Genomic DNA, 22,240 nt, shown 5'->3' with positions numbered 1-22,240 from the left:
GATTGGCACCAGTCTGTAAGTCAGAATCTTTATTTATCCTGGAGGAATCCGATGAGATATAAAGCTCTCTTTCACCGATGTCCTATTATATTAATTATTATAAGTCAATATTATTTTAATATTTAATGTGGACATGTAAACACCGCTGGTTGGTGCCGTAAACACAAGGCATGTCATGGCTGTGACGGCAGAGGAGAACACAAGAAACACCCTTTGCGTGTTTCTGTTGTCTGACGCGAGACCTTGTGTCCGATTTGTGCGATCAAATTCGACTTCCCCCACCCCCCCGAACCCCCCCCCCTCAAACTTTCCTCCCGCCCCCCACCCCAGTTCTTGTTGGATTGGTTTGTTACAATTTCATTTGGGAGTGTGCTGACAGAGAATAGCTTATTAGGTGCAGTCATTGTGGGTGTGATGACACTGTGGGTCTGTAAAAAGCAAAAGATCCCCACCCCGTATAGCCTTAACAGACTGTTGTGGCAAGTGCTGTTCGCGAGTAGCACCTCTGAAGGCCGGCACGGCCCACGAGGGGGTGGGTGGCCAGCACCCTGCCTAGTCAGCTTTGTCTCCCCAGTGGCGATGATTACACATCGCACTAGGTAATCATTTTAAGCTGAGTCGACATAGGAGAGGCCCAAGACCGGTTCAGATATTTGTCACTGGCCTCGAGCGGGAATTGAAACCGGGTCGCTGGGTTCGTAGCGCAGCACGCTAACCGCTGCTCCACCGCTCCCCACTGGGTCTATATAACAAAAACAACAAAAACAACAACCGCCATTCGCCACTAATTGGCAATGACGTCACCACGGAGCTTGTGCAAGGCTATGTGCACTTAAGGCCACGTGAAATGGGTCTATACAGGTAGTCCCCGACTTACGATGGAGATGCGTTACGACGACCCCATCGTAAGTCTTAAGTCGAAAATGGCCTAGCCTACCCAGGAGTCTTAAAGAATGGTGATAATTTAGCAAAACAGAGCAATTTACAGTACCGTACTGTATAAACTATATGCGTACAGTACATCCCGGCAGCGTCCCAATGTACAGTATCGTACCTCGTACGCTGCTGCGTTTGCCTGCCGCGCGAAATGTAAAATATTTTACAATTTTGTCATATCGCTATCGCCATCGTAAGATCGAAATATCGTAAGTCGGACCATCGTAAGTCGGGGACTATCTGTATATATACACACGTGTGCATTTTCTTTGAATGCTTACCATCATGTTATCCACAATTATAGCACTATCAAAGGTAATTTAAGACCACAAGTGACAGGGAACATTGGTTTGCTTTGCTAGGTGTTACGTTGAGATCACTTGATGTCATTCTCCGTATGTAGACAAAAATATGCGTGAGAAAACACTTTGAAACGCGGCAAAGAAAACACGAATATAATTGCAAATGGTGTCATCATTGCTCAATGTATGAAACTATTTTTATTTTACCAGGTAAGGCCCCACTGGAGCTACGTAGCTCTTTTTCAGAAGCGACCTGGCCACAAATGATAGCTCAACGAAGTGGCTTATCACGTGGAAATTTATGGCAGCCAAATAGTCCAAATGCATGTTGATTCTAAATGTGGAGGGAAAAACCGGAGGACCCGGATCAAAAAAACCAACACGACCACAGGGAGAACATGCAAACTCCAAATATACAGCAGGCGTCAGGGTTGGGATCGAACCCATGGCCACCTATATACCAGGCGAGGTAGTTAACATCCAGCCACCGTGGCGCCCAATATATAATTAAGAACATAAAAGCAGTCCATCACATATACGAATGATGAAAGTAGCACTACAAGGCACCACTCCTATTACATTCGTTCAACATAGTCCTATGTATCACTGTCTTAAACTGTACGAGCAATGTTAACGTCGGGAAGCAATAAGGAATAATTATTTACCTTAACTTAGCATGGGTTACTATTCTTTACTAGGCGGCAACAATTCATGAATTATTTAGTCTGACCATACTTCGACACTGGTTCGTGTGCGTCAAAGGTGGTAGGACTGTTGGAGGGGTGGGATTAGTTTGGATATCAAACGACGCTGACCGTGGCTGGGAATCGTGGCCGGGAATCGAACTTTAGTCACCGGGATTAATAGCACACTTTACAAAGACAAAGATCACCCAGTATAGCCTTAACAGACTGTTGAGGCAAGTGCTGTTAGCGAGAACATATGAAGGCCGGCACGGCGCACGAGAGGGGGTGGGTGGCCAGCGTGTCCTGGGCCAGCCAAGGACACGCTGGCGGGACGATGTCGCTCGGCTGGCCTGGGAACGCCTGGGAATTCCCCAGGAAGAGCTAGAGGCTGTCGCCAGGGAAAGGGAGGTCTGGACTGCCTTGCTCAACATGCTGCCGCCGCAACCCTAGCCAGGACAAGCGGACTGAGAAACGAACGAATGATTTAATACGCATTCTGTTTTAAATGATTGTTTGTGATATTCACCCTGATCCATTTATAGATATTTGTAATTACCCCGTGACTTTCTTCTCAACAGGTGATTATATATTCTGAAAGGGGTATGGCTTCACATCTTATAGAGGAGGGAGTTAAAATATGTAATACTTGTATGGAGATGGATGGGAGACGTGTAGAGGTGTTGATAATAACTTCTACCCGATTATTTTAGCGGGGTATCTATAAATCGATTGCCTGGTATTACAATATAGGCTCGTACTAAAACTGCGCCTGTTTCGCTGGTGTCTCCACAGATCCGTTACTTTGATCATCAGAAGATTCGCTATGTTTGGAACGTAAAGATGGAGAAATTTGAAAGACTGGGGTAAGAGTCGCGAGATAACCACACGTGACATTCATGTCATCAGTATACAGCCATTGAGAAAAGTATTCAGAAATTGAACATTGTTTAGAAACGATCCAAGGAATTGTATTGTTGGCATAGAAGCATGGCCCTCTATCAATTTGAATGCAAAGAACTACCAGGCCGTACGTGGGCTGCTGCCATGTAGGCAAAGGAGGCCGAGAAGAAGTTGGATTTATTTTCTTTACCAAAGCCTTATTTAACTCTTAACAACTATCACTGATATTATTTCCCGTACCTTCGACTAGCACGGTTGGCTACGTAGGGTGCAATAGAAGTTCAACATACTGAATTTGCATTCCAGAGGTCACCGCTTCAATTTAAATCGCCCAGCACATGAGTTGAATCAACAGGGCAAGTTTATTATATTCCTTTCCCCAATTGCCTCTGTCCAGCCAGCAGCAGTGTATATGTAAATGGGTGGGATAAAGTGTGGATTCTCTTCCATGCTAACCAGGACATCTGGTTAGCATGGGACAGTAGGTCAAATACTCTCTAAAAGGTCTCTCCAATGCTCGAGACGCCGGTTATTAGCAGCAAGAGTAGTTTATGCAAATGCTGTCGCAAGAGGCCATACGTTTGGGGCAACGGTCCTTCGCTGACTACGCGTGATGAATGAATGAATGATTGCTCTCCAAGAGCTCCCTATAGTTGGAGGCCCTTTCCTCTCGCAGTGGTGTGAGCAAGCAATTGCAGGGCTGCACCTTGACATTTTTACCTTTCTTATGTGCTTGGCCTTGTCTACCAGGCAAGTGCAGTTGTCATCTGAGCTTTCCGCCAAGGAGTCTTTCAAGGTGGAGAATCCCTGCGTGCTATTCGCTCGTCTAAAGTTGTATGATAATTCGTTTGATTCTAAACAACGTTGTAGAAATATGCTTGGTTCTTTCGGTAAAGTCACGTAGAAGGAAAATAATAAAATAATAAAAATATGAAACAATAAAAATTCTCACGACGTTTCGACTGCAACGCAAGCAATCATCATCAGGTGTGAAATCCAGAGCAAGAACACTTAAAAAAAGTGGCGGTTTTTCCTAACGTCAGCACCACGAACAGCGATTTGGCAGTTGGTCAGATAGACGACGCCGAACATAGATGGACTCGTCCATCTGACCAACTGCCAAATCGCTGTTCGTGGTGCTGACGTTAGGAAAAACCGCCACTTTTTTCAAATTTTCTTGCCGTGGATTTCACACCTGATGATGATTGCTTGTGTTGCAGTCGAAACGTCGTGAGAATTTTTATTGTTTTATATTTTTATTATTTTATTATTTCCCTTCTACGTTACTTTACCGAAAGAACCAAGAATATGAATCCCTGCAGTCACGAAAGCTTTAAATCAAAATTTAACGTTGTACAATTTACGATGCTCGTGCCAAAAGAAACACGTGCTTGTCGTTAACATGACTAATAACAGTGGCGAATATTTGAACAGGTCCTGGCCTCCCCTAGGTCAACTCAGCCACAAATGAGTACCTGGTGTGATGTGTAAACATCACCACTGGGGAGACAAAGGCGGCCGGGCGCGATGCTGGCCACCCACCCTCGTGTGCCATGCCTGCCTTCATAGGCGCTCGCTAACAGCATTTTCCCTAGCAGTCTTTACGGGAAATATTTGTCTTTGTCTGTATATATAATATGTATTTGTATTTACGCAGTGGACTGGAGAATACCCTCACCTGTACAGAGGTCCACGATCAATTCGGGAAGGGCCTCGATCAGTCACAAAGAGATTTGAGGTATCTGTTGAATTGTTTTTTATCTGTCACTGAATTCCAGTTAATTTTAACTCACAATAACCATGAGTGTCATTGTGCAGAATATAAAGAACAAAATAAGCAAGCATACATGTCATTCATGTCATCAGCCGTGATATATCCACTGCTGAATTGTTAATTGTGAGGTTGCCTAATTTGTGGAACTGTCCCTTTTATTATAAATATCCCTCAGGTCTGCCTTGCAAGGCAATAGACTTTAGTCTCAATGAACTTTCACTTGGCTATATATTTAAAGGATGTATTCACATAAATTATACATGTGCCATTTGTTGACTGATGTAAATGACAGTAATACCTCGTTATTTGGGTATTTGATCATTCATTATTGGGTATAATTCTACACGGCTGCAATTTCAGCATATATACAGTGTTAGAAATTCGCCATGAGCCGAATTGTCGTACCGAGTGGGCAAATGTCGGCATGAACGTGGAGTGACGCCGCACACCACAACCAGAACAACGACTCGGTCTGGTGGCGGCACGCGTGGTGAGCGTTAGTGCAGACCTGTCGCTTTGGACTTTACCTTGTTTGTGCACTCTGTGCAAGCCAACCACCTCGGAAATGTCGCCTACACCGACATCAAGAAGTAATAGAAAGGGACTGAAGTATAATTTCCTTAGTCTGCGAGACAAATCTAAAGTTGTGGATATAATTGATGCAGGGTGTGTGTCAATGCGTTAAAACAAATTTGGACAAAAATGTATTTGGGCAGGAGGCACTGGGCAGTTCCATTGTACATAATTCGGAATATTGGATAATTCGGCAAGGCCAGAGCCCCATATGTGTTGAATTAACAGGGGTTTATTGTACACATTTGTGATCGTGAAATTGTCTCCCAGGTGCGGTGTGGCGTTGTTGAGGCTGACGTTTCGTGTTGCTCTCCGTTCCCAGGAAACTTGTCTATGGCCTAAATCTCATCGACATCCCAGTACCCCCCATTTGGAAGTTACTCTTTAAAGAGGCAAGTACTCTCGGCGCATCGGCGAGAGAATTGCACCACCAGGAGAGGTCAATTTCAAGGGAGAAAATTACAGGATTAGTTTTACGTGGTGTTGTAAATTAACAATACATGATCTTTAAAAGAATGTATTCCATCTGAAAAGTAATAAATAAAAGTGTAATTTGTTTTGTTAACTACATTTCGGAAGCATTATATCGGGATAAACACAGTGCCAAGGTGGATAATTTGGATGATCATATCTTTTTCACGTCGTTTGGTTAAGATGGCGATTGTGGCATTGCAACTGAATAGCCTGTGGCTTTCTCCCCAAAGTGTGCGCGAATTGCGAATGATGAGATCCCGCGGTGTTTCCTTTCTGGCCAGGTGCTCAACCCGTTCTACATTTTCCAAGTGTTCAGTGTGTGCCTGTGGTTTGCGGAGTCCTACATGGAGTACTCGTACGCCATCATCGTCATGACTCTCATATCTGTGGGCCTCTCCATCTACACCGTGCGCAAGGTGATGAGATGGGCAAAGTGGCAACTCTGCTGGGGGAAGGCGGTATGCATGTCAAGTTTGAGGACATTGATGTTTCACATTTATTCCCAAAGAAAAAGTAATGGCCAGTGGAAATGCAAATCCCCACTGCACATTCAGTTATAAATTACGCTTTGTTTACTCACGAGGGCCTCGGTGAGTTTTTGCAGTAGGTGCTTGTCAATTTTTTTTTTACTGGCAATGATTGCTATGTATCTTCCAACTCAGAACAACTTGAGATACATTTTTCACATTTGGACCATGACCGCCGGCACACGATGGCCTAGTCTTGCGAACGACAAGCGGCGAACGCGTACCGCTTGGCCGCATTACTGCCGTGTAATTTTGCATGTATGTACAGTAAAACCTTGGATTGCGAGTAACTTGGTCTGCGAGTGTTTTGCAAGACGAGCAAAACATTTTAATAAATATTCATTTGATAAACGAGCGAGGTCTTGCAATACGAGTAGTTCGTGTATACGCTTTGTCTGCCGAGCGTCACGTGATCACAACTGATATACGAGTGCTTTGATATACGAATGCTTTGGACTACAAACACGTTTCCGGAACGAATTATGCTCGCAATCCAAGGTTTTACTGTATGTTGAATTTCTTTCGCACCGTACGTAGCCAACCGCGCTCATCGGAGGTGCGGGGGAAGGACAACAAATGGAACACAAAAAACAGTTATAAAGAAATTAGATTTCAATCTACATTTAAAAGTGCAAAGCTCCAGTGGCTTCCTAATATCAGACAGAAGAGCATTCCAGACGGCCGCAGGAGCGCATCTGAACACGTGCGATGCAGTTGGCCGTTTTTGTTCAATGGCCGAAGCAAAAGGCGCTATTTCTCTCCTTCCCCTCCTCCTCCTAGCAAGCAGTGGCACTGAACAAGATGGTCAAAGAGCACAGCAACCTCCCTGTGACGATACTCGGAAGAGACGGAAGTAAGGCCTTGCTTTGTGTGCAGTGCAATGGAACCGAGGTGATTGTTCGTATTTTTTCGTGTCCCGTTTAAAACATAATAATTCTCAGTTTGAAAGCGATCGTGCTGTCGGCATGGTGTTACGAGAAGAGGAATCCATTCGCAGCTTCATCAGAGCAGTGCAAAATATCAACACAGTCTGCAAATTTGTACTTTTTAGCTGGGCAGCGGTGGTGATAATGCGTGCCTGTAAACCCCGCAAGGTGGAGATAGCGAGGAGGGTTTGTGGATCGGACAAATGGGGAAAAAAGTTTGTGAGACTTCCTTCTCTTGGGCATCAAGGTGTAATACCCCCTGGCCTGCCAGCAGAATCATCGTCGTCATCACGATCCATGGGCAGATAGCTCCGTTGGTGTCCACCTGCACATTTCGTCATTTGTTTCCACCCTCCTCCTGTCTTGTGTTAATTATCTCACGCAGTGCCACATCTTTCTGGCAGGATGCAGTACAGCAAATTGTGGACTGATATGATCTGTCCCTTCTGTATTAGGTGGAATGTTGCCCCCTAGCATGCGTGGGTTTTATGGGGTGCTCTGGTTTCCTCCCACATGTGGTACGAGCACAAATTGGTGTGAACACATCGTGATGTACCGGAGAACTGCAGAGAACATTGTTTTTGTTGTTGTCAGCTCACTGCCTGGCAGCCTTCCAGCTTGGTCTGTTGTTCCACAGCGATGGTCAGATGAAACCCCGCGTCTCCGATTAGCAAAGAAGTTCAACGTACAGGGACTCCTCTACTTGCGAGCATTCGACTTGTGAACCTTCATAGATACGAACAAACCTTTCCATACGTCCAGTTGCCTGTTCGGACCGAGAGTTTTAAGTTCAACCACCGCGCAATAGATGATGGTGGTGGCATCTACATCTGCAGAACGAGAAGAACCAGTGGCATCTACATCTACAGGAGATGATGCAACTTTTAAAGCCATTTCCAATGTTTAGTGTACACGCCGTACAACATGTTTGGTAATCGACAAGAGTAAAGTTGAACAAATCGACTTAAGAACAGACCTGGAACCTAACTCGTTCGTAAGTAGAGGAGTCCCTGTACGTACATACTTAGAATTTGTAGATACTTTCAGGTGTATATTTTCGTATTTTATCCACACACACCCAGGAACACATTTTGCCAACGGGCCCTGCTATGAGAGAAACGTAATTATTAACGTGACAGTCGAACAGATATTTGACATTCTCAGAGTTGGAAAATAGCCAAACTAAGTGAAATATCAAGATGAAATATGAGCGGGCCTGAGCCCATCAACTCATTGCAGTTGCCAAACCGGTTTGATCGTGGGCTTGCCCCGCCTGGCTTCTCTACATACGGTGCGAAAGAAGTTCAACATACATACATACATCCACACATGCATACGTTGCACGTCTAGTTTTGACACGGTTATAGTGAGACCTTGAGTTGACGTTCCCTGGATAGGCAAGATGGGTACCTCGCCTGGTGTACAGATAGTCGTGGGCTCGACCCTGATGCCTGCTGTATATTTGGAGTTTGCATGTCTCTCTCCCCATGGTCGCATGGATTTTCCTCCGGATCCTCTAGTTTTTTCCCACCACACTTAGAAACACAGAGTATTTGGCTGCTTTTAATGTCCACGTGATAAGTCACTTCTTTCAGTTATCATTTGTGGCCAGGTCGCTTCTGAAAAAGAGCTGTTAAGCTCAGTCGGCCTTACCTGGTAAAATAAAAATAATTTAGTTTTAGATTTAGGATAGCGCATACTGTTGTATCTATCTGATATTGCCTACAAATGTCAGTTGGCACAATACGTGGACATATAATCTGTTTGGGAACGCACTGGCGAACTGGTTGATGTGTAAATGAATGAATCTGCTTTCACAAAACAGTACGTTGCATGCCCGCCGGGGCAAATATCGTGTTGCTTTTTCCGTCATCAAGAAATAAAATGAGCTGGTGGAGTCTAGTGCTTTGTTAAATACAAGTACAATTGTCTCCGTGTTCAGAGGGGTATTGGATGGTACTCACCTAATTTGCTTGCCCTGAATCGGTGGTGAGCAAAAAAATGCCTTTGCACCACAAAGTGGTACTTAGACTATACATTTTTTTTTATTTTACCAGATAAGGCCCAATGAGCTATATAGATATTTTTCAGAAACGACCTGGCCACAAATAACAGCTCAACGAAGTGGCTTATCATCATGTGGAAATTTAAAGCAGCCAAATACTCTAAACGTGTGATGTTGATTCTCTATGTGGAGGGAGAAACCGGAGTGCCCGGAGAAAAATCTGCACGACCACGGTAAGAGAGGCACGCAAACTCCAAATATACAGCGGACGTTAGGGTCGGGATAAAACCCACGATCTCCTGTATACCAGACGAGGGAGTTAACATCTCACCACCGTGGCACCCTTAGGCACCCTTATGTTAATCGAACCTCACGGGATGATGGGCTGAGTAGATTTCTTCTAATTGTGTTTTGAACCGCCAGTCCAAGTACTTAACCTTTAACATAGTCTACGTGGCCAGACAAATAACAAGATAAGATGGGCCCTCCTCTGCGGCGCGGGACTGACCGTAGCTCGTGTGCGTGCCTCCCTCAGCCAGCAGAGACACGACCTCCACCGAGGTGGTGCCGGGGGACGTGATAACATTCCCCAGCAACGGGGGGATAATGCCGTGCGACGCCGTCCTCGTGTCCGGCTCCTGCGTCGTCAACGAGAGCATGCTCACAGGTAAAGCTGCGGCGGCCTGGGCCCTGGGCCCCTCCGGCCCCGTGCGACTCGGCACAGTCGCGCACCCCCTGCGCACACACGTGTCACGTCCTTGCAAGAAGGCAAAGCCCCCGTTCCTCGCCGGTTTCCGACGCTTTCAATCGCAGTTACCGCTGCCCGAGAAGGTAGCGATGTTATTTGTTTGGTAGTCAAGAAACCCTAATCGTGAACTGCCATCCAAAGACTCATTAAGTTCTCCAAATCTGATCACATCATCCGAAACCTCGTTGCCATTGAGCACGTAGAAGTAGAACTCTTGCTGCACCACTCTCTGCCGCATAGCTCGTAACACCCTACGACAACCTGTGTGTGCATGCTGACCTGCCCATCCAAGCGCAGTGCAGGCTCGGACCTGCGTAGTATGGTGCGAGATCTGACGAGAGAGCGCCGGGAAGGGCGGGTGGGGCAGGCACGGCTGGGGGGGTGCGGGCAGGGGGGCCGGGCGGGAGGTGCGGCGTTCCCCCCGCGATCGGCTCCCCGCAGAAACCCCCGCCCCACCGCGTCGCCGTTCTCTTCCGCTGTCGTCGTCGTCCTGACGACTCCTTTGCCGCGCGCCACCTCCAGGCGAGAGCGTCCCCGTGACCAAGTCGACGCTGCCGCGCCGCGAGGGCGACGCGCCGTGGGTCAGCGCGGGCGCCGAGGATTTCCGCCGCTTCGTGCTCTTCTGCGGCACGCGGCTCATCCAGACGCGCCCCGGCGCCGCCGACAAGGTGCTCGCCGTGGCGGTGCACACAGGTAAAGCGGCACCAAGATGCTCCTCCGCTCCTTCACCCTATCGGATTTTATTTGTTTGTTTTTTTAATCTTAAACCAATGAAAGAAAAAATCGACAGCGTTATCCTATTGACCACGTGCCACTCGTGGTCGCTAATCATCGGAGAAAAAAATAAATCTACGTTCCAGGCAGGTTCGCCACAAGTACGTGTGGTTAATGCAGACTTCATGCCTTGCCAAAGCTATCTATTTGAACATCTTAACACCTACTGTTTTATTGCCAGAAAGGGTTTAAACCTGGTCAAACACATACATTTGTTTTATTTTCACAGCTGGCATTTATTAAAATTAAGTGCAGGACAAAATTAAATGTGATTTTTTGTTTTTTTTTATCCAATCCTTGGGGGCTGGGATGAGACTACGAGGTACCTGGTTAAGTCATACATTCAGAGACACTGAGCTGGCACTGCTGAGACCCTGGGTTTCATGCCCATGTGTTGGCCACCTGTGATGGTATAACCAGATTCTCCACTGTAGGGAGTTTATGGTCTAAGCCCCCGGTCACCAACGAGCACGTGAAACAAACCAAAAAAAAACAAAACGGAGTGGTGCACCGCTTGCTAGCCGTGACAATTCTGAGTGGACATGATTTGTGTCTCGTGACTTGTCCGCCGATGGAGCGACTCGGTCACCGTGTAAATTGACCAGACACGTGTAACCCTGTAGATGAGCGTGGATGTGCCGTGCCGGTTCATGTGGAGTCGTCTGACCCCTGCCCACCCCCCCCCCACAACTCCCTCCTCCTAAGGCTTCTCCACCAGCAAGGGGAAGCTGGTGCGCTCCATCCTCTACCCCAAGCCCACCGACTTCAAGCTCTTCCGCGACGCCTTCCGCTTCCTCATGTCGCTCATCGCTGTGGCGCTCGTGGGAATGATCTACGCCGTGGTCGTCTTCTCGCTCAGTGGGGTGCGCTCGCCGCTCCTGCGTGCACGATAGCCACGTCGCGTTGGGGCCGAGTGGTGATAGAGCCCGGTGCTGGGCCCAGTGAGATGTATCACACTGGGGTGGGATGTCAACTACCTCACCTGGTATACAAGACATCGTGGGTTCGATCCCAACCCTGACGCTGCTGTATATTTGGAGTTTACATTTCTCTCCCTGTGGTAACGTGGATTTTTTTTTTTCCGGCTCCTCTGGTTTTTCCCTCCACATTCAGAATCAATGTGTGTTTAAAGTATTTGGCGGCCATACGTTTCCACGTGATAATCCACTTCGTTGAGTTATCATTTGTATGTATGTATTTTTTTCTATCTACGTGGCTATCTACGTGGCTTTACCGAAAGACCCAAAGAATATATGTATGTATGTTGAACTTCTTTCGCACCGTATGTAGCCAACCAAATGGAGGTGCAGGGGAAAGACACACAAAAAGCAGTTCTAAAGAAATTAGTTTGCAATCTCCAGACTTGCCAACTGCAGATTCCTGTATACACAGTAAATTCTTTGTATACCAATTTACCAACTGCGACCTGGAAATTTGAGTATCCACGGGTAAGCACGGGTTCGCAACACGTGGTTCTCCGTGCCACAGCGCCACCTGTGCCCACCTGTGGCGCTGCACAGCTTACCAACTCCGGCTCTCCGCCTGATGATGCTGGTTGTAATTACTGGAGAAAACGTTGTACTCGAATTGTAAATGTTGTGGGTTTTACTTTCTAACACATCCGTGTGCTGAACTAGTAACGAATTGGCATGTTTAGTATACGTCATAGACCTTACTTATTGGCTGTGTCGGGTGGTGGCAGGTTTAATGACAAATTTATATTTAGACGATCTAACCCAAAAATCTCTTATGGATAATATTGATCGCGAAAGCCTACGTGTTAAGCCAGCGGTCCATCTGTTTTGTTGCTGACCCGTGCTTACCCAGGGATAATAAAAATGTCCAGGCTGTCTAGCTCTTTTTCAGCAGCGACCTGGCCACAAATTGAAAACACATTCCTTTAATCTGCTTTTTGTGTTTAGTTTGTTGTCCTTCCCCCGCACCTCTGATTTTAGCATGGTTTGGCTACGTACGGTACGAAAGAAGTTCAACACCGAGTCTTGAGACTAGGTGAAGCTTTCCTGAGTAAACAAGGTCAATAATAGTACATTGCCAATGAACAATGCCATGTTTTTTCCTTTCTTTCATACCGCATTTGAAAAGTAATGGACGAATTTAAAACTCTGTTAACTTTGAAAAGCCATTGGATGGTTAACTGATGGTTAACATTTGTATCTCCTGCAAAAGAGTGTGTGGGGCAATGATCGGTGATGTGAGTGATAGATCACACACCTACACAGTCACAATAGAGACCCATACACTCACATGAATACCCGTAGACACACACAGCGATCCGTCGAGTCACACTGGGACCCATTCTATACAATACAATGCGACGCGCGCGTCGGATTGCACTTCACCGTGGCCACAATTTCGCGACTCCTGAATTCCCCACTTGTGGTGTAAATATCCGGAACCTCCCCCACGCGCAGGACAATGCCAGCGGTCGTTTCCGATGAATGTTTGCCCCACCGATGATCATCGTTCTCACCGCAGACCGAGGCCGGCGAGGTCGTGAAGAAGGCCCTGGACATCATCACGATCGCGGTGCCTCCCGCGCTGCCGGCCGCCATGACGGCGGGCATCATGTACGCGCAGCGGCGGCTCCGCAGGGTCAACATCTTCTGCATTAGCCCGCAACGCATCAACGTGTGCGGCCAGATCAACCTCGTCGGCTTTGACAAGGTGCGGCTCCCCGTGGCGCTCAGGGAGTGGGGCGGCACGCGCCCGGTGTACAGGAGGTTGTGGGTGCGATCCCAACCCTGATGCCTGTATATTTGGAGTTTGCATGTTATCCCTGTGGTCGTGTGGATTTTTCTCCGGGTCCTCCGGTTTTTCCGCTCCACACTTCTAAACATGTGCCGAGAGCATTTGGCTACTATACATTTCCACATGATGATAAGCCACTTCGTTGAGCTATCATTTGTGGCCAGGTCGCTACATAGCTCAGCGGTTGTTAATGAATGGAGGTGGTCATGGCGATGTTCATGATACTGGCGAAGATGATGATGGTGGTGGTGATGATGATGTTGATGATGGACCAGTGTATGGCTGTTCTTTCTGTGTATTTTAACACTTTATGATAGAACTTTGTCCTGTGGACATCTGTGTACTGGCAACATTTTGTATTGAGACCCCTGTGGATGGAGACGTATTGGGACTCGTGTGTGTGTGTGTGCGCAATGAAGACAGGGACACTGACAGAGGATGGGCTCGACTTGTGGGGACTTCTCAGGGTCTCCGAGAAGAGGCAAGCCCAACTTCGTTCCGTATTCACGATTCGCAATTCAGCCTGCCCTCTGACTCGGCTCCCGTGCATTCGCCAGCCATGCTGCTCTCCATGTCTAAGCCAAATTCGAGATAATGAGTGGAGAGCTGTGTCTGGAATTACGCGATGGAGCAGTGGCGTAGTGGTTTGCGCACGGCGCTACGTTCCCGGAGTTTGAATCCAAGCCACGGCTAACATCAGCGGGTAGTGACATCTGAACTGGTTCTGAGCCACCGCTTCGCGAACCCGCACACCGACCATCGCGGTGAAGTATGGTCAAACAACCCCCCATGGCCGACACGGCATGGGGAGCCCTTCATCCCACAGTGCATGGACAAATAATACGTAGCAATTGCATATTACATAGTCATGGCATTCAAATCGTTTCGCGCACTAACTTGGTTTTGTATTACCATTTGCACATGTTAATAACCAATCCACGTTTGCAAATGTTACTGGAGTCATTCACATAATCACATGGGCGGAGTTTGTGGGGGAGGGGGGGTATGGGGGGAGCAAATGCCCCTCCCCAAACTGGACACCTTTATTATTTATTTTCAGTAGTTTACAATTGAGATGAAAAATTATTATATCCATCCGGGATTCTTAATGTGAGGGACAAAGCAAAACCCCTGCCCTCCACCCCCAAATATAGAAGTCAAACTCCGCCAATGCATAATCAGTTAACATTTCACCAATTCACATGTGCAACATGTTTGAAACTCGTGTAAACGCACGCTACGAAGAAGGGTCCCCACTGGCCTATCGTGTCCGTTCTCCTATTAAAGCCCACGCGCACCGCTGCCGTTGGCGAACGCCCGGGTGGTTTTGACGCACACTACTCGCACCGACTCTTCGGCACCGGGCACTTGGTTGCGGGACACTGCGTGACAGCCGAAGTCACGTGACGTCGGGGCGGCGCGCCCTCTCTCTCTGTGCACGCGCGCAGCTTCTGCGCCGTGGATCCCTACAAACGGGGCCGCGCCCTGCCGCGGGACGCGCTCTTCGACGCCATGGCAACGTGCCACTCGCTGGCGCTCATTGACGGAGCAATCCAGGGCGATCCTCTGGACGTGCGCATGTTCGAGGCCACGCAATGGGTATCCCCCCCCTTCATCCCGGGGTCTTTATTAACTCTGCCGCTCGTGGTCCCTTCAATCACCGGGACACTGGTCTGTCACAGTACTAATCGTCCTTTACCTTGCATGCCTCTGCAAATGTGCACACGTTGGTAACATACAACGTTCCAAAATCCATGCAGCAAAAACCCGCCCTTCTGCCAGCCATATCTTAGCCAAATCCCCCCTTGGCTAATTTACGCATTTAGTTTTCGCATCATTCTGAGCTTGTAGTGTGTGGTAAGTACGTGTCAATTTTACATCCAAGTTTAAGTTTGTGAGTCGTGAGATAGCTTCGGGAGTAGAATGACTAATTTATTAAACCATTTTTATTTTACCAGGTAAGGCCCCACTGAGCTGTCTAGTTCTTTTTAATAAGCGACCTTTGCGACAATTGGTAGCTCATCGAAGTGGCTAATCATTGGGAAATGTATAGAATCCAAACACTCTAAACGCATGTTGAATCTAAATGCGGAGAGAAAAATCCACATGACTACGGAGAGAGAGACACCCAAACGCCAAATATACAGGCGTCAAAATTCGGGATCGAACTCGACCTCCTGTATACCAGGCGAGGTAGTTAACATCTGGGGATCACCACTGGAACGGCGAGTATCTTGGGATGTCCGGCAAAAGAAGCACTGCAGTGTTTGGAGCATTTGTCTCGGAAATTCGAAGGGCATTTTAAACCTTGCGTCCGCGTCAAGCGAGCCCATTGTCCAGGATCAATCAAACGATTATTCGCGAGTCGTCATTTCATGAGAAACCACCACAGTAGTTGTCCTCTGAATAGACTGGTGCCCTCTGCCTTCGGAATGTGGAGTTTCCATGGCTGGCTCAGGGCCGCCAAAGGAGATGAGCTTTGTTATGAGCAGAGACTCTTCAACTGTTTGAGATACAACCGTGGTTTAGGCCGTTGCTCCGAATTATACACCTAACTGGGACTTTTGGCAACACCTTTACCACCTCTCTTGCCTACGGGGCCAAGCTGCTTCGCTGGGAACCTTTTTCAAGTGGCACTGCTGTTGCCCTTCCCCGTCTTCCTCTCAAACAGGTCATGGAGGAGACGGACGAAGAGGTGTCGGTCGGCAAGCTCAAGTTCCGCCCCATTTGTGTCCTGTCTCCACCAGTGGTCGAGACATCGGTGACCATCACACTCACACACTCACTCTCAGCTGGGCTTTGTTAATCGCCCTGAGCCCTCTGCTTGCTCAGTAGGGATGTTCCCCCGAGTTTTTGGATTCATCCGAAGAAATCTTTAAATCGGGCTTAGGTACGATATTTTGAATTATGCGAAAAAATAGATTGTTTTAGATTGATCCGAGAGTATGACGTCACAGGATATGACATCACTCATCGCCCTTGACTATCGTGTTTTCCCCTCCCAAGAGCGTTGTCACATCACACAAAGTGACGTCACTTTTGTCAGCACAAAGGCTTGTTTAATTAAGAAATTAAAGGGTCCGAAAATGCAAAATTTTCCTTATGAATATGAAAATCCAAAACGTGCTTTTTTTTCTTTAAGTCTGAATACTCATGCCGATTGCTTAGCATCAATACGTATACTTTTACACAGCGCTCACTCGTACTATTCAACAAAAAGCAGTCGGGTTTATTGATGATCCAGCACTCACTGATTCACCGGCTCACCGGCGGTCAGTCGCCTTGTGATGCTGGGAAAAACACCCTCCTCCCCAGCGCTGCACCCTGCCCCCCAGCGCTGCACCCTGCCCCTCAGCGCTGCACCCTGCCCCCCAGCGCTGCACCCTGCTCCCCAGCGCTGCACCCTCCTCCCCAGCGCTGCACCTTGCTGCCCAGCGCTGCGGAACGGTGACGTGTTGTGCGCCCACGTGCCTCCCGCAGGAGCCCGCCACGAGCCTGGCTGTGCTGAAGCAGTTCACCTTCTCCTCGTCGCTGCAGCGCATGTCCGTGATGGCGCGGCTGGCCTCCGGCGAGGCCTGCGCCTTCATGAAGGGCGCTCCCGAGAAGGTGGCCGCCCTGTGCCTCCCCGACACTGGTACGTGGCGCGCCAGAGGCATTCCCGCAACAGAATCAGAAAATGTTAATTATCCTGGAGGAATCTGATCAGCTATGAGGCTCTTTTTCACGGATGTCCAGTTGGGGCACGGGGTCAGAACGTGACAACAACAAGCAAATATAAAAACACGATAGGAGTGCAAAGTATGGGAAAGGTAAATAAATTAAATAAAACTCAACTACTTTATCTTACCAGGTAAAGCCCATTGACCTATTAACTTATTTTTCAGAAGCGACCTGGCCACAAATGATAGCTCAACAAAGTGGCTTATCGCGTGTAAATGTAAATAATAATCTAAACAACAACCCGGTCACTAAAATTTCGATTTAAAGCTTTCGTGACTGCAGGGATTCATATTCTTGGTTCTTTCGGTAAAGTCACGTAGAAGGGAAATAATAAAAATAAAACTATTAAATTCTCACGACGTTTTGATTGCAACACAAGCACAACTTTTTTCTAATTTTCTTGCTGTGGTTGTCACACCTGATGATGATTGCTTGTGTTGCAATCGAAACGTCGTGAGAAATGTATTGTTTTATTTTTATTATTTTATGATTTCCCTTCTACGTGACTTTACCGAAAGAATCGAGAATATGAATCCAGTCACTGTTGACAGCCTTACGAGCGACCAAACAAAAGCCGATTTCAACAGAATAATATTCTTCTTCTGTCGGTTTTTATCCGTCATTTATGGTTCTAACGCTCGGGTGTGTTTGGTCCGCGTCGCACGCAGCGCGTCGTTCGCACACGCACACCGCTAAACGTGCCGCCCCCCCCCCCCACCCCTCGTGCGCTTCGCAGTGCCATGCGATTTTGAGAAGGAGCTGCACAAATACGCAGCTCAAGGGTACCGCGTCATCGGCTTCGCCTCCCGGCAGCTCGGAGAGAACGAGCTCGGCATGGAGAGGTGAGCCCGGCAAGAATACAGCGGGGTGTTACGGTGGAAACATAGCCACCTATCATCATAAGGCATCAGGTCTGCATTAACCACACTTGCTTTGATAACAACGTATGCATTGTCCTGGACACTGCTTGGTGTTACAAGAGAGACCACCCTCCTTTCATGGCCTCGTTTAACCAGTGTTGGACCAAAGGACGGCAAAAGGTGAATGGCACAAAGGCAATGAAAATATGAAAGCATGAATAGCTCAGGTCAAGCAGTTAAATATACGGGGGACCCATTTTGCCATCGTCTTGATACTGGAAAAAAAGTGTCGCGATAAATTAACTCTCTTACTTTTCTGGGTTTTACTCAGGTACAGCATTGCATTGTGGTGCAGCCCTTGTAGCATTGGCGGAGAGAGGGTGGGGGTCGACCTGGGGGGGACTTAGCCCCCCCACACACACACACGAGATCTTGGCTTAATCGCAGGCGATTGCCTGGATTCGAAACTGAGATCTCGGTAGTTGACAGCTCGGTGCTCTTGAGCTCTGAGCACCACACAGCCACCTCGGGCAACATCATTATTATTTTAAACGCGAGTCCGCGTTGTTGCGAGGCGAACCGATCGCATTCGAGGCCTGGCGTTGTGAAACCCGGCGGTGAATGGGTCGCGCGTCCTGACGCGGCGTGTCCTCGCTTGGCCATCTCCGGCCGCCCGCAGGGACAAGGTGGAATGTGGCCTCACGTTCCTCGGCCTCATGATCCTGGAGAACAAACTGAAGCCCGAGACGCAGGCCGCCCTGGAGGAGCTGCGGAAGGCACGCATTCGCACTGTCATGATCACAGGTCTGCGCACCGTCGCTCACTCACAGCAGCGTTTGCCGCACGTGGTGTTGATACCGTCGCAAACAGCGAGCAAATCGTGGGCTAAAAAAACGAAACCGAGCCATTTGTATTTGACCAGGTAAGGCCCGCTGAGCAATAGATCTCTTTATCAGAAGCGACCTGGCCACAAATGATAGCTCAACGAAGTGGCTACTCTGGTGTTTAAACATCTGAACACCTCCTGTTTTACACTATTGGTACCTCATTTGCCAGTAAAAAATTTGAGAATTGTTTTTTTACCCTTTTATCTGGCAACAAAACTGACACATCTTTTACGAGGAGTCATGTTTGCATAGACCACAATACCTGCAGTCATAATGCAAACAAAAAAACAATTCTCATATTTTTTACTGGCAAATGAGGTACCAATGGTGTAAATGCTTACCCCGAGCTCTCATACTCTGATGGTGCATTGTCTTTGAGTTGTGCGCCTTTTGGCGTCATCTGGTCCAACCCATGTGAGACTAGGTTCCAAGGAAAGCTGTCTCGGGTGTGGACCAATCAACTTCAAGGACAGTGCATACATTATCAGAGTTATGTTTTTTGTTTGCATTATGACTGCAGGTATTGTGGTCTATACAAACATGACTCCTCGTAAAAAAGGTGTCAGTTTTGTTGCCAGATAAAAGGGTAAAAAAACCACTTCTCATATTTTTTACTGGCAAATGAGGTACCAATGGTGTAAATGCTTACCCCGAGCTCTCATACTCTGATGGTGCATTGTCTTTGAGTTGTGCGCCTTTTGGCGTCATCTGGTCCAACCCATGTGAGACTAGGCTCTAAGGAAAGCTGTCTCGGGTGTGGACCAATCAACTTCAAGGACAGTGCATACATTATCAGAGTTATGTTTTTTGTTTGCATTATGACTGCAGGTATTGTGGTCTATGAAAACATGACTCCTCGTAAAAAAGGTGTCAGTTTTGTTGCCAGATAAAAGGGTAAAAGAAAACAATTCTCACCTCCTGTTTTATTACCAGAAAGGGTAAAATCCTCTTCTTAATCTTTTTTGTTCACAGGGGATAACATGCTGACTGCCGTGACGGTGGCGCGCACCTGTGGGATGGTGCCGCCGCTCCATGACGTTGTCTCGGTGATGGACAGGGAGTCGCCCAAACACCGGCGCCCGGACATTGTCTACGCGAAGATGGAGAAAGCGATCGGCGCTTGGGACACGAACGTACGGGGGGGACACCCCACAGCCCCCTGCCGCTTGTCGCTCACATTTCAACGCTAACAACTTTCTCATTCTGAATAATACGTCGTTGTCATCGTTGTCGTCGTTGTCAGCTGTTATCTGTCACCTCCTAGATGAGGGGCTCCCAATGCCGTCGTCGTGTTCATCGCTCCGTCTCCACACGGTTGACGTCCTCTCAGGCGTTGTTCCCTCTCCTGACTGTCTCCAGGTCGTCTCAAACCACCACCCATCGTTCCTTCTAACGACGTCCGCTTTCCCAAGCCCACTCTTTTTTAACAATCCATGCACTCCTTCTCCTGTCTCAGAGCAATTCCAAGAACTATGGGGACCACTCACACCACCTTATTAACTGGCCACAGTATCTGTATCAGCACACAGCCTGTTGCAAATACCTGCTCAGATTTACAAATAATAGTGTCATTTTTAACCTGAGCCCCATGTCCTTTTGCTGAACTATCCTGCCACATTCTATTCTGAACTTTCGAGTTGTTTACCATATTCCATGCAATTATTTGATTTCTCCAAACGCGCATAATCCACTCAAAGCCCAGACATGCTTTGTTGCGTTGTGATTAAACTAGAATCTCAAGCGCAGTCACCAATGACTGCACAGAAAAGCAAAAAAAACGTACCACGTTTAATTTGTTTCTGCGAGAAAGTGCTGTCCCTCGACGAGAGGTCCCTTGAAGGGATTTCAGAGGTTCTGGTATCCGCTTCTGCAGCCATTCTTTGACACGGAGGGCTGCGCTGCTCTTTTGCAAGAGGTTTGAATGGATTCTCACACCTCGCGATGCCGCGGCGCCAATAGTGCAGTCGGGGGGGATAAAATTGGGGGAGGGGACGATAACAAATGTATTAATTTTACAAGACCCAGACTAGACTGGACATTTGATCACACGCCGTGACCTCGCTTTCTTTGACACACCCCCCCCCCCACTCTGGCCCTCTCACAGGACGTGCATTTGACTTTGAACGAGTCAACCAAGCCGACCGCTACCTTCCACTTTGCCATGACGGGCACCACTTATGCCGTGCTGCTGCAGCACTACCCAGAGCTGCTGCAGAAGGTGAACGCCTACACTCGCCAACAACAACAACAACAGCCGCCATTCGCCACTAAGTGGCGGTGACGTCACCATGGCGTTTGTGCCAGGCTATGTGCACTTTAAAGCCACGTGAAGTGTCGAACGCCCACTGGCAGCAGGTCACGGGACAGACCCAGGTGGCCATGGGTTGACTCGCTGAGATGACTGGCCGATGCCCCAGCTGTGCCCCCTACTGTGCCTACGCTCACCACTACTTCATTCGCCAACGAGTGCGTGGTTCTAATTTTGAAGGTTTCATCGTTAATATTCCGGACGTGGCTTGCTCATCCCTTCATCCTCTCTCCAGGGTAGATGACAAAATAAGTATCACTTTACACCATTGGAACCTCCTTTGCCAGTAGCAAAATATGATAATAGTTTTTTTACCCTTTTATCTGGCAACAAAACTGACACCTTTTTTTACAAGGAGTCATGTTTGCATTGACCACAATACCTGCGGTCGGAATGCAAACAAAAAACACAACTCTGATAATGTATGCACTGTCCTTAAAATTGATTGGTCCACACCCGAGACAGCTTTTCTTAGAGCCTCGTCTTACATGGTGTTGGACCAGTGCATACATTATCAGAGTTGTGTTTTTTGTTTGCATTCCGACCGCAGGTATTGTGGTCAATGCAAACATGACTCCTTGTAAAAAAGGTGTCAGTTTTGTTACCAGATAAAAGGGTAAAAAAACAATTATCAAGTATCACTTTGTGGTAAGCCGTCGTTTTTCCTGCAATGATGATGTGGCGATAACTTTGATCGATATGTGCTTCTGCAGATAGTGATGAACGGGACGGTGTTTGCCAGGATGTCTCCTGGCCAGAAGGCGAGCCTTATCGAAGAGCTCCAGAAACTTAAGTGAGTCCCGCAGTTGCCAGCACTAAGACACTGGTGTGCACTTGAGTGTGCTCGTGGGCACGGCGATGCATTGAATCCCTCGAGACGGTGATGGATGGGTCATGGTCGAAGCATTTCTGAAAGTGAATCTCACGCGCGGTATGACCCGAAAACACGTCGGAGAGCCACGCGTGTCGCGCGTGTCGTTCCGTGCTCATGGCCGTTCTCTCTGTTTTCCTGCAGCTACTATGTTGGCATGTGTGGCGACGGAGCAAACGATTGTGGGGTAAGTAATTTTA

General features: G+C 47.8%; 1 protein-coding gene across 5 annotated transcripts in view; it reads left to right on the top strand.

Annotated features, from left to right (window-relative positions):
* ATP13A4 (ATPase 13A4) overlaps nucleotides 1-22,240 on the top strand; it is a 73,288-nt gene that overhangs the window by 28,286 nt on the left and 22,762 nt on the right. For 4 of the 5 annotated variants that reach the window (XM_078869541.1, XM_078869542.1, XM_078869540.1 and 1 more), the window contains exons 5-23: nucleotides 2,717-2,787; nucleotides 4,482-4,562; nucleotides 5,494-5,563; nucleotides 5,927-6,061; nucleotides 6,953-7,025; nucleotides 9,639-9,770; nucleotides 10,374-10,544; nucleotides 11,331-11,488; nucleotides 13,122-13,310; nucleotides 13,814-13,875; nucleotides 14,843-14,993; nucleotides 16,066-16,155; nucleotides 16,875-17,028; nucleotides 17,851-17,956; nucleotides 18,654-18,778; nucleotides 19,834-19,994; nucleotides 20,966-21,079; nucleotides 21,883-21,962; nucleotides 22,185-22,227. In XM_078869541.1, the coding sequence (XP_078725667.1) occupies nucleotides 2,717-2,787; nucleotides 4,482-4,562; nucleotides 5,494-5,563; nucleotides 5,927-6,061; nucleotides 6,953-7,025; nucleotides 9,639-9,770; nucleotides 10,374-10,544; nucleotides 11,331-11,488; nucleotides 13,122-13,310; nucleotides 13,814-13,875; nucleotides 14,843-14,993; nucleotides 16,066-16,155; nucleotides 16,875-17,028; nucleotides 17,851-17,956; nucleotides 18,654-18,778; nucleotides 19,834-19,994; nucleotides 20,966-21,079; nucleotides 21,883-21,962; nucleotides 22,185-22,227 (2,166 nt within the window). Of the gene's footprint in view, nucleotides 1-2,716; nucleotides 2,788-4,481; nucleotides 4,563-5,493; nucleotides 5,564-5,926; nucleotides 6,062-6,952; nucleotides 7,026-9,638; nucleotides 9,771-10,373; nucleotides 10,545-11,330; nucleotides 11,489-13,121; nucleotides 13,311-13,813; nucleotides 13,876-14,842; nucleotides 14,994-16,065; nucleotides 16,156-16,874; nucleotides 17,029-17,850; nucleotides 17,957-18,653; nucleotides 18,779-19,833; nucleotides 19,995-20,965; nucleotides 21,080-21,882; nucleotides 21,963-22,184; nucleotides 22,228-22,240 lie in introns of those variants that run through there. The other variant, XM_078869544.1, reaches the window with a different exon arrangement.

This window comes from Lampetra fluviatilis, chromosome 28 (genome assembly GCF_964198595.1).
Source record: "Lampetra fluviatilis chromosome 28, kcLamFluv1.1, whole genome shotgun sequence".
NCBI classification, from domain to species: domain Eukaryota; kingdom Metazoa; phylum Chordata; class Hyperoartia; order Petromyzontiformes; family Petromyzontidae; genus Lampetra; species Lampetra fluviatilis.
The sequence above is the reverse complement of the archived record's forward strand: the minus strand, read 5'-3'. Positions and strand labels throughout refer to the sequence as shown.